The sequence below is a fragment of the Bidens hawaiensis genome, unplaced genomic scaffold, assembly GCF_021521415.1.
Source record: "Bidens hawaiensis isolate Kalapana, Puna unplaced genomic scaffold, B.hawaiensis_p1.1 tig00033206_1, whole genome shotgun sequence".
NCBI classification, from domain to species: Eukaryota; Viridiplantae; Streptophyta; class Magnoliopsida; order Asterales; family Asteraceae; genus Bidens; species Bidens hawaiensis.
Genome location: NW_027495689.1, coordinates 154,317 through 166,772, shown reverse-complemented (window position 1 = coordinate 166,772; position 12,456 = coordinate 154,317). Strand labels below are relative to the sequence as shown.

The window sequence follows — 12,456 nt, the reverse complement described above, 5'->3', positions numbered from 1 at the left end:
ACTATAAAACTTACTTTTTCGTAAATTTATGTTTTTAATAGCTTTGTTTCCATATGAATATGAATCGCAGTTATAAATTATATTGCCATAAATTATAATACTTTAAGTTTTGGTTTAACTTTGCCATATCTTGAAAGTTATATATGTATTTTAAATAAGTAAATAAACAATAATATTATAATAATCAGTTTACTCGATAAACGCGGTAATTTTATGGATAAAATTTCCCGAATATAAAACGGGCCGGGTATTAGACATTGATAATTTAAACGAAAAGATCCGAGTTGTTATAGTCACTATTAAGAAATGGATATATGTAAATTAGTCCATTAAGGATAAAATGGTCAATAAGATAGTCAATTTTAATGAAATGGGGATATATGTAAATACGATGTTGTCACACACATAACATTAGACTAAAAACCTTCCAAAACTACATAGTTTTGATTAAAAGTTACCAAAATTAACTTGAAATCTCTATATGATTTACTTTTTTTTGGATTCTTTATGGCTCTTTTATTGCAGTTGAGCTTACGAGATAATCCATATGAACAAGAATTATGAGATTATTTTTTAACATTACACAAACATAACCTTTACTACTTTAAATGAAATTGAAAAAGAATGAAAGCAATATAAAAAACCAAACCCGCCGGGCAAGATTGGAAAGTGCAGGCAACCAAATTGGAATTCTTAAATCGCAAAAATATTCTTACTTTATAATTGTATTATTTCTTGCGGATTATGTTGAAAAACAACATTTTAGGGTTAGGTGTTTAATTGTTTACAGCTTCAGTTAAAGCAAAGGTAATTTTTTTTTGAACGGCAAATTAGGATCACTCACGGATCACTGGAGTATCATCGTGTTACCAGCAGAACCACGCGATCATATCCATCTCCACTAGGCAATAATGCCTAACCACCAATTCAGGAGGAAACCCAATAAATCTTGGGAAAACCCCCTTGTGGGATTTGAACCCAGGACCTTATGGTTCCTAAGTCTTATCCCACCACCAAGATGCCACTAAGCTATAAAGCCATAAAATTAATTTCAGTTATTAACTACTTTTTATTTTTTTTATTTAATCGGAACAGAATAGTAAGGGATATGGAGATTTTAAATTAATTTTGATAACTTCTAATCAAAACTATATAGTTTTGAAAGACTTTTTGTCTAAGGTTAGTTGTGTCATAGTACCGTATTCATTTTTTCAAATATGTAATATATGTTGTTTAAGGAGGAGAAATATGTAATTAAATATTTGGTATTAGGAAAATATGTAATAAGAGAACTTAGGGAGAAAATATATGTAAATGCCCCAAAATTAAAAAGTTAAGTGAACTATAAGTTGAGTGACCTAATTAAGAAAAAATTAAAAGTTGAATGAAGAGACATAATATAATATAAATGACTTAATTTGAACCCCGGCCCGGCCGGTCAGATCGGGAACCCGTCTCTATATTGGGTCGGGTCAGTGTATTTGAGACGTTTCGAAAAACCTGACCGGTTTTGCGGGTGGGCGGTCGGCTCGGACCGGTTGACCAAACAGGTGAACCGGTAAAACCCATTTTTTCATTAAATCCCAAATGTAATGTGCATGCCGGGATTCAAACTTTGATAATTTCGGAGATATAAGCTTTAATAATTATCCATTAGCCAACCAACAAAGCTTTATTGATATCTCTGTTGATAAAAAAATAAATCATATATATTTAGAAAGTAATGTATAAAACATATATAAATATTAAAGTGTGTTATTATTATTTTTGGTTATTATTGTTTTTTATGTATATAAATTATATATATATATATATGGTAATATATATTCAAATTATTTATGACGTCATTTAGGTTAACCAATGGTCCGCCCTTCCGGGTCGGTTCGACGTTTTACCTAGTAAGGTGTCCAGATCGACGTCCGGGTCAAATCTTAAAACATTGAATTTAAAACTTCATACTTAATCATCATCATCATCATCATCATCATCGTACTCAGATATCCTACCAATAGCAAAGCTATGGTAGGGTCTGAGTAGGGTAAGATGTAGACAGTCTTACTTCTACTCTTTAAGAATAGAAATGCTGCTTCCGGTGAGACCACAACTCGATAGTAGTATTGTATCAAGCCTTAGACATAAGACACATAACACTCAACCATCAGGACACCGCCGATTGGTGCATGTACCCTTGTCGTTCGGCTATCAACATCACCACATGATGTCTGATTAACCTTCCGCCACTTTTAACGTTATTTTCACAAGATTAGTAAAATAACGTCAAAATTAGTGCAATTTCACTTTTGTTCACCCGAGAGTTCACGCATATATACATTGATACTTAACTAGTATATATATTAAAAAGGGGATTTTCTCCCCCTCACAAAAACACAATTCATTTTACTATTCAATTTAATAATATTTTATTTTCTTATTAATTAACTTTTACTATATATTTGTTTTCTATATTTTTAAATATTCTAACTTAAAAAAAAATACATAAAGATCACAGTCACTTGGTTTTTATACGTTTACTTACTTTTTTTAAAACTAATTAAAAAAATTTAACAAACAAAAGTTTTAAACTTTAAACTTTAAACTTGGATAAGTGTCGGTTTTACATGTTTTATTTGTCGGTTAAACTATTTTTTTTTAACTTTGTTTCGTATTTCTTATAGTTGGTTTTACAATGATCGAAAGTTTTATCATGATTTAAAAATACCCCGTCATCACATGTTTTTATATATCCACGCTTCGACGATTGCGCCTTTTAAAATATGTTTTTTCTTACAAATTCATGATTAGGAATTTATGTTTGTGCCGCCGATACTAACAAAATTTGCATCGGTTCACAACTATAACGTTCCGTTTGTTTGGGTTTTACATATGATAATTTGTTGTATTTTGGCATTGAAGAGTTGATTTATTTTGTTTAGTTTCAATGTTGTAACTTAATACCATGATGAATTCGCGTAAACTCACAACGCGTTCATGATTTAACGTTTTTACATATGTTTTTTTCGGTTCAATTATCCCATCACGAAGCGCGGGCCTAATCATAGAGATCACAATCACTTGGCTTTTATACCTTTACTTACTATTTTTTAAACTAATTAAGAAAATTTAACAAACAAAAATTTTAAACTTTAAACTTGGATAAGTGTCGATTTTACATGTTTTATTTGTCAGTTAAAGTATTTTTTTTAACTTTGCTTTCGTATTTCTTATAGTTGGTTTTACAATGATCGAAAGTTTTATCATGATTTAAAAATACCTCGTCATCACATGTTTTTATATCCACGCTTCGACGATTGTGCCTTTAAAATATGTTTTTTTCTTACAAATTCATGTTTACGAATTTATGTCTGTGCCGCCGGTACTAACAAAATTTGCATCAGTTCACAATTATAACGTTCCGGTTTTTTGGTTTTACATATGATAATTTGTTGTATTTTGGCATTGAAGAGTTGATTTCTTTTGTTTAGTTTCAATGTTGTAACTTAATACTATGATGAATTCACGTAAACTCGCAACGCGTTCGTGGTTCAACGTTTTTACGTATGTTTTTTTGGTTCAATTGTCCCGTCACGAAGCGCGGACCTAAATCATATTTATTATTTAAACTAGATAGAAAACCTAACTTCCTGTCCCCATAAATTTCCCCCTTTGCATTCTCAAAATCTTGAACACCCCAAATATTATTTCTTTATTTAAAAGAAAAAGGAGCAGACAAAATCATCATCAAAATGCTTCCACTTTCTTCCACAAACTTTCACAAAATTTGACCCGAATCAACAAAACCCATTAAATCTCAACCTTTTGTGATCAGATCCTAAAACCCCTGTGCCATTTCACTCAAATTCAAAAACCCATATCAAATATACCCAATTTCTTGTTGGGTTATAATATTAATCTATCAGATGGTTGGAGATGAAGGTTTAAAGGGTGTTTCCAAGAAACCCCATTCAAGATTACTTGTGGATATTACTTGCAAATTGGGTACTTCTTCATTTAGAGGTGGTGTTCAGTCTTCTTCAGATCCTTCAATGTCACCTGCAACTTCTTCGTCTTCTTCACTATTTAATCTCCGTTCATTGTCAAAATCAAAATCCAAATCAAAATCAAAATCCCCATTTTCTGGGCTTATTATTTGTGTCACTGGATTATCAAAAGGTAACTCAATCTTTTTTTTTTTGAATTTTTTTTAAACTTTTTTCAAATTTTTTTCATTTTTTTTGAATATTTTATGACATTTTATTTCAAGTTTTGATTATTGCTATTTGGGTATTGATTATCATTTTCATATAATTTGCTATGATTCTTTATTCTTTATATTTCTATAAACAATGTTAAATCATACAATGTACTAGTTTGACTACATTAGTCAAAACGTACCAATGGTTTGGAACAGAAAGAAGCATTTTATTATTACAAATTAGAGTAAGTCAATATGCATCAATGACTTGGACTAGAAAGAAGTATATTTGATTATATATTAAAACAAGTCAAAATGCATCAATGATTTGGAACAGAAATTTGTGTCTTTGATTTCAAATTAGAACAAGTCAAAGTTGTAAAAATGCATCAATGTTTGGTACAGAAAGAAGTATCTTTGGCTACAGACTATAAAAAAATCTTGATCATATGATTAACTTTTGATATGATTTTTCGTTACAGAAGCAAGAAAACAAGTGAGGGATGCAACAGAGAGATTGGGTGGTCAATATAGTCCGCATTTGCATCCTCATTGTACCCATTTGGTGGTCCAAATATCCTTTTTTGTTTCAGTTATCATCTTCATATGAATATTGTTTCATATTGCTTTTTTATCATGTGACTATTATCAATTTTTGTAGTTACATAAAAGAAAATTATATCATCCACTTTATAAATATAATAATCTACACCAACTTTCTCAATTTTGACTAAAATTTGAAGAATATACCTTTTTTTTAGTTTTTCAAAATTCAAATTTTATATATGAAACATAATATGCTTTTGCACATTTAAAAAAGTGTCAAAAACTCAAAATGCATATCCTTTTTGATGTATCTCCATTCTTTTGAAACTAAATTATTATTATTAATATTAATATTATTATTGTGGAGTACTTAATGATAATGCACAGCTCTGGTGGACGGAAGTTTGAGCATGCATTGAAGCATGGAGCCACAAACGGTCTCTTTATTGTTACACTTGGATGGTTTGTGGATAGCGTTAGAAAAAATGGTAAAATTTTGTTGCTTTTAAAATTTAATAATAATCTTGAGGTGGCAAATAGGCGGATCAGGTGGATTGGGTAATGGGTCAAAATAGGTTCATGTCAGGATACTAACATTTTTTAATTTTGTTAACAAATAAGTATTAATATAAGAAACCTATGTTATGAGTATTATTTCAGATCTTCCAAATTATTTAAAAATTTTAAGAACTCTTAACAACCGCTTGCTTTCCATCAAAATACAACCCAAATTGACCCTTTTCTATATAATTTGGTTAAATTGCCACCTCTATATAACACACTCATAATGATTTTAGTTAGTGTCATTTGAATTAATATATTTTTTTTTTCTTATTTTGGTCAGTGAGATTAAATGAATCCCTTTATGTTGTAAAAAATCTTGGAGAAAATCATACGCCTAAAGATGACTTCAATAATGGGAATTCTTGTCTTCCTGTTGCCATGCTTGAAAATGCTAAACAATCGAACGCGGTTGAAAAAACAATATTAGTCTCATCATCAGAAGAGCTTAAAAGACGAGGTTCAATTTTTTCGGGCCAATCCATCTATGTTGACCCGGAAGTTTCTGCGGAGCTGCAGAATAAGGTACCGTTGACCTTTCACACATTATTTACATTTATTTTCATTGTGATGCTAAAGTATTGCGTTTGAACACAAACAATTAAAAAAATAGGATATTCTTGTTTGATTTCGTTCGTTAAGATAAAGAACGTGTTCATGTTTGTTCGTTGATTGTATAAATGAACAGTTAGGAACATAAACAAATACAATCGAACATAATCAAAAGAATACAATTGAACATAGATGAAAACGAATTTAAACGAACTTAAGTGAGTAAACATCAATTATAAGTAATCATGAAAATCAATCTGTTGTGCCTAATAAATTTGTAAAACTAGTCTAAATTGTAATGAGGGTATATTTATTTTATAATATTAGGCTAAATTGATGTGCCTAAACACATTTAACGAATATACAAATAAGCAAACTTAAACAAACGTGAATGAACGAACATAAAAGAATTTAAATGAACGCATGTTTACGAACATAAATGAACGAACGAGACAGGTGTTCATGTCTGCTCATTTAACTAAATGAACAAAAACTAACATTCCGCCAAACGATTCACTGAACGCTCAGTTTGTTTATACACAAAGTGACAATAGTTAAACAGAATATAATATGGGTTACTTATATGTATGAAATTTGGTTCCAGTAGGTTGTTGAGGCGGCTTTTGGACAAGGAGGTTCACTAGTGGACGAATGGTTGCCAGGTCATCCTAGTCACGTGGTGTGCGAAGAGTCTTCGGTTCAAAAATACCTTGGTCACTCCAGTTATCTTGTTACAGTAAGTTATACAACTTATACACTTCAAAGGTTTATTTATTTAAAGCTATAATTGGTTAAATGTCTAATCCCCCCCTCAGCCCCTATGGGTTCTCAAGACCGTTAAGGAGACTAGACCACAGAGGCTTGTGCATTTGTCTGCTGACTTGGCATGCCAGATTGGCATGATGCTCGATAATATTCAAGGTGCTGCTCATCAAAAGGTATGCTAGATTGCTGAAATAGTCCCCCCCCCCAACGTAAATCTCACCTAAGATGAAAGACGTGGGTTTGGGTTTTGTCAAAACGGGTAAGGTCAATTTCCAGGTTGAACCTGCGAACACGTTTAGCTAAACTAGTCGTGTTTGGGTGGACTTGGTTTAACAGATTGACCTATTTATTTGAATTTTTCAAGAAAAAAAAAATGTTTTGTGCCATAACTAAACATATTGGGTATTTTATGCCAAATTTAATAAATATAAGAGAAATGAGCATGAGGTTTTATAGTTTTAATGCAATATTTTATATCAATTACATGTAAACGAACCAAATGTTCAGTGAACAATTGGTAAACCGTTTGACATGGAGTTTGTTTATTTTAAATGAACATCAACACATGCCTCGTTTGTTTTATTAAATGAACGAACATGAACACATTTGTTAATACGTTCATTTAAACAGTTTTGGCCCATTACATTTACAGCTTAGTTTTAAAAACCTTTTAGGGCTCACAACACATGGTTCTTCACTAATTGGTTTTAGTGTAGTTATGTTAATTCATCTATGTTTGTCTATGTTCGTTCTTTACGTTCTTGAACTGTTCGTTTATAAGGTTAACAATTTGCAAACGAACACGAAATTAAATTTTCTTCACAAAAGAACACAAATAAGAAAACCTTGTTAGTTTAATTTTTGTGTTTGATTGTTTGTTTTGTTAAAGTTAAACGAGCATCTCTCTTTGTGTTCGTTTGGTTCGATTACAAGCTATACATATATGGATCTTTGGTTGTAATTATAGAATACTAATATAAAACAAATAAAACAAATATTTTGGGTTGAACGGGTCGTGTTCGTGTAAACACGTATGAAAATTTGTGTCATGTTCAGGTTCATGTGTCTTAGCATCGGATTCATGTCAAATCAGGGGCATGTTAAATGGTTAGAACCTAAAAATATGACATTCAAATCTTTTTTACTTGAATTTTAGGATAAGTATCGGGCCATTTGTTCTCAAGAACCGCAAAGTGTTGGAATCAATTCTAACTATGAAGAAAATCAAAATACAGTAAACATTGCCAAAAATGGGGTTAGAAATCGTCGGGTTCGTCACATGCAGGTAATATCCAAGTTAGTCTTGATTTGCCTTTCTAAATCAAATATTAATTTGTAATATAAATTTGATTATTATCACAGGCACCAATAAAACCATTAACTCCAACCACACTTCTTGATTCAATCTGCTGGTCAATCTCTGACCCGCCATCAAATGCTACTATATACACCGACTCTTTGACTAACATGAATGAAGATGAGAAAGAATCTAATGCTTCGTTTGTCAACTTCTCAAGACCACTTTCAGACGCGTAAGTTTTCACTTGTTTTAATCACTTTATTAGTTTTACTGTGGTTAGTCTTTATGAAATAAACATTATTATTTAGTAAGAGTCAATAAACATTATTCTTATTTAGTAAAAATTGCCAACTTTCAACAATAACTAGAAAACCATACACTTTCTTTGTGTATGATATAAAAACTCATATTAATTTATATGCATTTTAATTATTTTTATGTATATTTTAATTATTATTTTCATATATAGGATAATATATACTATTTAATTATTTTTATTATAATTGTATATATTATATAAATATGTCTATTTATATAAAATATCATATTAATTTATATACATATTAATTTCTTTTTATATATACCTTTTGTATATTTTACATCTTTATACATATCATTTTATGATCTTTAGTTATTTTTATCATAATTATACACACACACACACACACACACACTATAGCCTTGTTTAGGCTCTCGAGCCAGCTTGAGCTCTGTAATGAAGCTTGTGCTCGGGCTCGTTTATTAAACAAGCCTGTTTTTTGGCTCGGGCTCTTTTAAGCTCGGTACGATTCTAGCTTGAAGTGAGCCTTTCTCTAGTGGCTCATGAGCTAACTAGATTTTTAATTGTGCAGTGAAAAGAATGAGTTGATTTTCAAGAACCATTTCCTCACCATACTATTTCCGGTCGACCGGTTCTCAGAGATGGGGCCCACTTCAAGAACTTTGTTTAGTGACACAGGGTTCACATGCATGCAATTGTTAGATCACATATACGCATTTTACCAGGTAAAATAATAATAAGTTTTCTTCAAAGGTTATCGTGTTTTAAATGTTCACATGTTAATGGTGCAGGAAAACATGTCAAAAATGGAGATCGAGTTAGCCATTCATACGGATTCACGGCATGCTGATAGGCTAAGATCGGTTTATGCAAGCAAAGAAGCTGCAGAGCATGGTTACGTGGAAGTTAAATGTGTCGAGTTTTTAGGGAGTCGGAAAAGCTTTGAGATGCTAAAGCGGGTTTCTGGGGATAATAATAGTAACGTGTACGAGTTGTTGACCCGAGCGTAGTGACATTGGCATATGAGCCGTGTTGTTTGACTATCGTAGACTGGTGTGGCGGTTGTATAGTCGGGGCTATGAAAGACTTTGCAAAGTTAAGTTAGGGAGGGAGGGAGGGAGGGAGTCTAAATGAATTAGTCTTTTGTAAACTCTTGAAGTGTAAACTTATAGAGATAATATGAATTGTTTGTTTTTTAAATGCAAGGATTAAGTGAACGAAATAAGGAATTTTACCACTTTTGTTAAAAACTTGAATGCATTTTAAAAATGTCTTTGGGGCTTTTGGATCAATGTGTTGGACCATGGTGTGCTTATTATATTATAACAACATTTAATGTTGTGTGGGATCTAATGATCTGTAGCAGATGTATTAGATTTTTTCATATAATTTAACAATCTACTTTTAAATCAACACATTTTTATCCATCGCGGTACCTAGGACATTTGGGAGCGATTTTTTTTAACGCTTTGGTATTGTTAGATAAATTGGCCTTTAGGCAAATAATTGTTACGTGGGGTGTACGGATGTTGTTACCTTTTCACAGAGACTACACAACGATGTTACAGTTATGTCCCTTCTTCCATCTCAAGGTTTTGTTTTGGTACGTAAAGGGGTATTGTTCGCTTTAGAAGGCTTTGACTAATAGTCTCCATTGAATTGTCTAGGTGTCACCTTGATCGATCATTCTCTTGTCTCGATTCAACTTTAACAATGTTGGGGTAAGTGGCCATGGTTCTTTGTTGGAACCTTAGTGGACTATTTGCCTTCCCTTAACAAATAAACATGTCAATTGTCGGACCTTAATTAGTGACTACTGAACATTGTATATGCTTAATAGTTAATATTAGGGGTGAGCTGGGACGGTACTGGTACTGATGACGGGGGTAGCCCAAGGAAATAATAAAATGGCTGGAACACATTAACGCTAAAAAGGTTAAAAGCTTCATTTTCTGCCCAAACTTATGTAAACAAGTACCCACGTGCTACAGTACGATGTCAAATCCCTGTTCACATCCTTGTCCCCTCTGAGCAAAGGACATGCTCAGACAAAGTATTATTATTTTAATTATGGACCAGCGGTCCAAAGCTTTCCGCCCACAAAGGTCAACTCTCTAGGCAAACTGGAGGGGAACTAGTTTAGTTACAACTGGACGAAAGGCTTAATTCTCTTCTCCTATATAAGAAAGACTTAGCCATAAACATGAAAATAGCAAGATCTGGGCAGATAACATACTCTCCCTTATCTTCTCTTCTTTCTTGAGAAATATGCTCTTTGCTTATTTCTTTCTTACTTCAATAACTTCATAGCTTCACCAAGAACATCATCCAAAAACCGATTCCAAACATCACGGTCTTGGATCTCCGGTGAACTATAACAACTAACAACGAACTAGTGAACCTCCTTCTACGTTTTGCAAAACAAGAGGGACACCACGACCTGCGTTAGGCTAACCTGAACCCTTGAAGCCTATTAGCCTAACCAGTCTCTTCACTATCAATGGTCTTATCTTTGTTGTAGCAACAAGTTGGCGCCCACCGTGGGGCTACGCCGCTTACTTTATCTTAAAGACCAGTAGTGTAGCTCCATTTCCACTAAAATCACCATGTCAGAAGGTGAATCTCCCGAAGAAGTCGAGCAAGTGTCAAGAACACCGTCACCAAGCGCCGGCCAGGATACTCCGGCGACAACCTTGATTTTTTCCACTCCGGGAGGAACTCGAACGGAACCCTTGTTCCTTGAGTTTTCACCTTTCCGAACTCCAACCCCTTCACGATCTGGAGTTCCTTCTCCACATGCAGGAGTCACGAACACCCCGGAGCGCGCCGACTTGATGCTGGAAGGGGTATCACGGAATTTTTTGCAACTAAGGCATCTTCTTAACTAACACGTGAGCCTAGAAAGAGAAAAGGAGATAAGAATAAGGCTAGATTATGACGAATCGGAGCCCTCGTTGTCGCTTGGGCGTCCACCTTCCCTTCTAACCAGCTCACGACTTGCTGCTTCTCATTTAGAAGCTGGTCCAAGTGTAACCTGTCAACCCTTTAACCCATTTCCCTACACATATGGGAGACCAAGCCCAACGGCTTTCCCTTGTTCACTTCACAACCCCTTGGACACGAGACCACTCTCGACCAAATATGACAGTCACCAGCTTCAAGTGTTCCTCCTACAGCCACTACATGGGAGCAGGCCATTTCGGTCTTACCCTTGGCTCGAAGTGCTGCAATGAGCACTCCCATGGGAACAAGTCAAACAACAGCAACCCCTGAAAGCCTTCAAGGCTTTAATCTCATGCCTCAGATGATGGCTCAAATGATGGCACACTTCCCTTGGACCCAGCTCATCAACCAAGCACTGGGTACTCACCAAGGAACAACAAGTCATAACCCTGCTGTAAGGCTAGATGAAGATCTAGCAAAACCTTACAAGCCCGGTAACCTATCTTGTTTCTCTCAACAAATCACCGATTATGATTTTCAAACAAAAATCAAGATGCCACCCCATATAAGAACGTATGATGGGACTGAAGATCCCGAAGACCACCTCCAGGTCTTCACTAGGGCGGCCAGAATCGAAAAATGGTCCCATGCTGAATGTCGTTTGATGTTCATGCAAACGTTAGTTGGATCAACCAGGATATGGTTCAATGATCTTACTGCTGAAAGCGTTTGAAGCTTCGACGATCTGAGCAAGGGCTTCTTGGCCAATTTTTCACAACAAAGACAGTACGTCAAAGATGCCACCGTTATTTTCCAGATAAAGCAAAAAGATGACGAGAGCCTTCGAGACTTCATAGAAAGGTACAAAAAAGAAGGGTTACAATATGTGGGGGCTGACGAAAAAATGAGGGTGGCAGGCTTCATGAACGCCATCATCTCCAAATACCTCACAAGGGACTTTAACAAGTGCCTACCTAAAACCCTTGAAGAAGCCCTTGAACGAGCTGAAGCTCATATTCGAGGCGAGGAGGCCGTTGATTTCAAAGAACAAAGAAAAAGGGCTCGTAGTTGGCGAGCAACAGCCCCAACTGAAAGAAAGAGAACTACAATCCCTATGACAAATATCCCAGGAGCTCAGATCAACGAAGGCCTGAAGGCCGGAACCCTCCAAGCAGGGAGAAGACTGTGAACTTCACAGCTTTAACCAAAACCCCTCAGGAGATCCTCGCCACCGAAGAAGTGAAACACAACTTCCGACCTCCTCGACCCTTGCCCAAAAGCAAGAAGAACGAAAGCTCCACCCAGTTCTGCGAGTTC

General features: G+C 34.4%; 1 protein-coding gene across 1 annotated transcript; it reads left to right on the top strand.

The window, feature by feature from the left end:
- Positions 1–3,622: 3,622 nt before the first annotated feature.
- Positions 3,623–9,307, top strand: LOC143584612 (uncharacterized). Its single transcript, XM_077066627.1, has 10 exons — positions 3,623–4,170; positions 4,675–4,766; positions 5,124–5,226; positions 5,583–5,824; positions 6,459–6,587; positions 6,667–6,789; positions 7,773–7,901; positions 7,979–8,148; positions 8,768–8,921; positions 8,988–9,307. The coding sequence occupies exons 1-10, from the start codon at positions 3,918–3,920 to the stop codon at positions 9,204–9,206; spliced, it is 1,614 nt and encodes a 537-aa protein (XP_076922742.1). The 5' UTR covers positions 3,623–3,917; the 3' UTR covers positions 9,207–9,307.
- Positions 9,308–12,456: the final 3,149 nt, after the last annotated feature.

Bases quoted from the DNA above. Each gene is read 5' to 3' on its own strand.
- LOC143584612 (XM_077066627.1), top strand. From the start codon at position 3,918: ATGGTTGGAGATGAAGGTTTAAAGGGTGTTTCCAAGAAACCCCATTCA. The intron at 5,825-6,458 runs GTACCGTTGACC...TGGTTCCAGTAG, and splicing joins CTGCGGAGCTGCAGAATAAG to GTTGTTGAGGCGGCTTTTGG. The intron at 7,902-7,978 runs GTAATATCCAAG...TTATTATCACAG, and splicing joins GTCGGGTTCGTCACATGCAG to GCACCAATAAAACCATTAAC.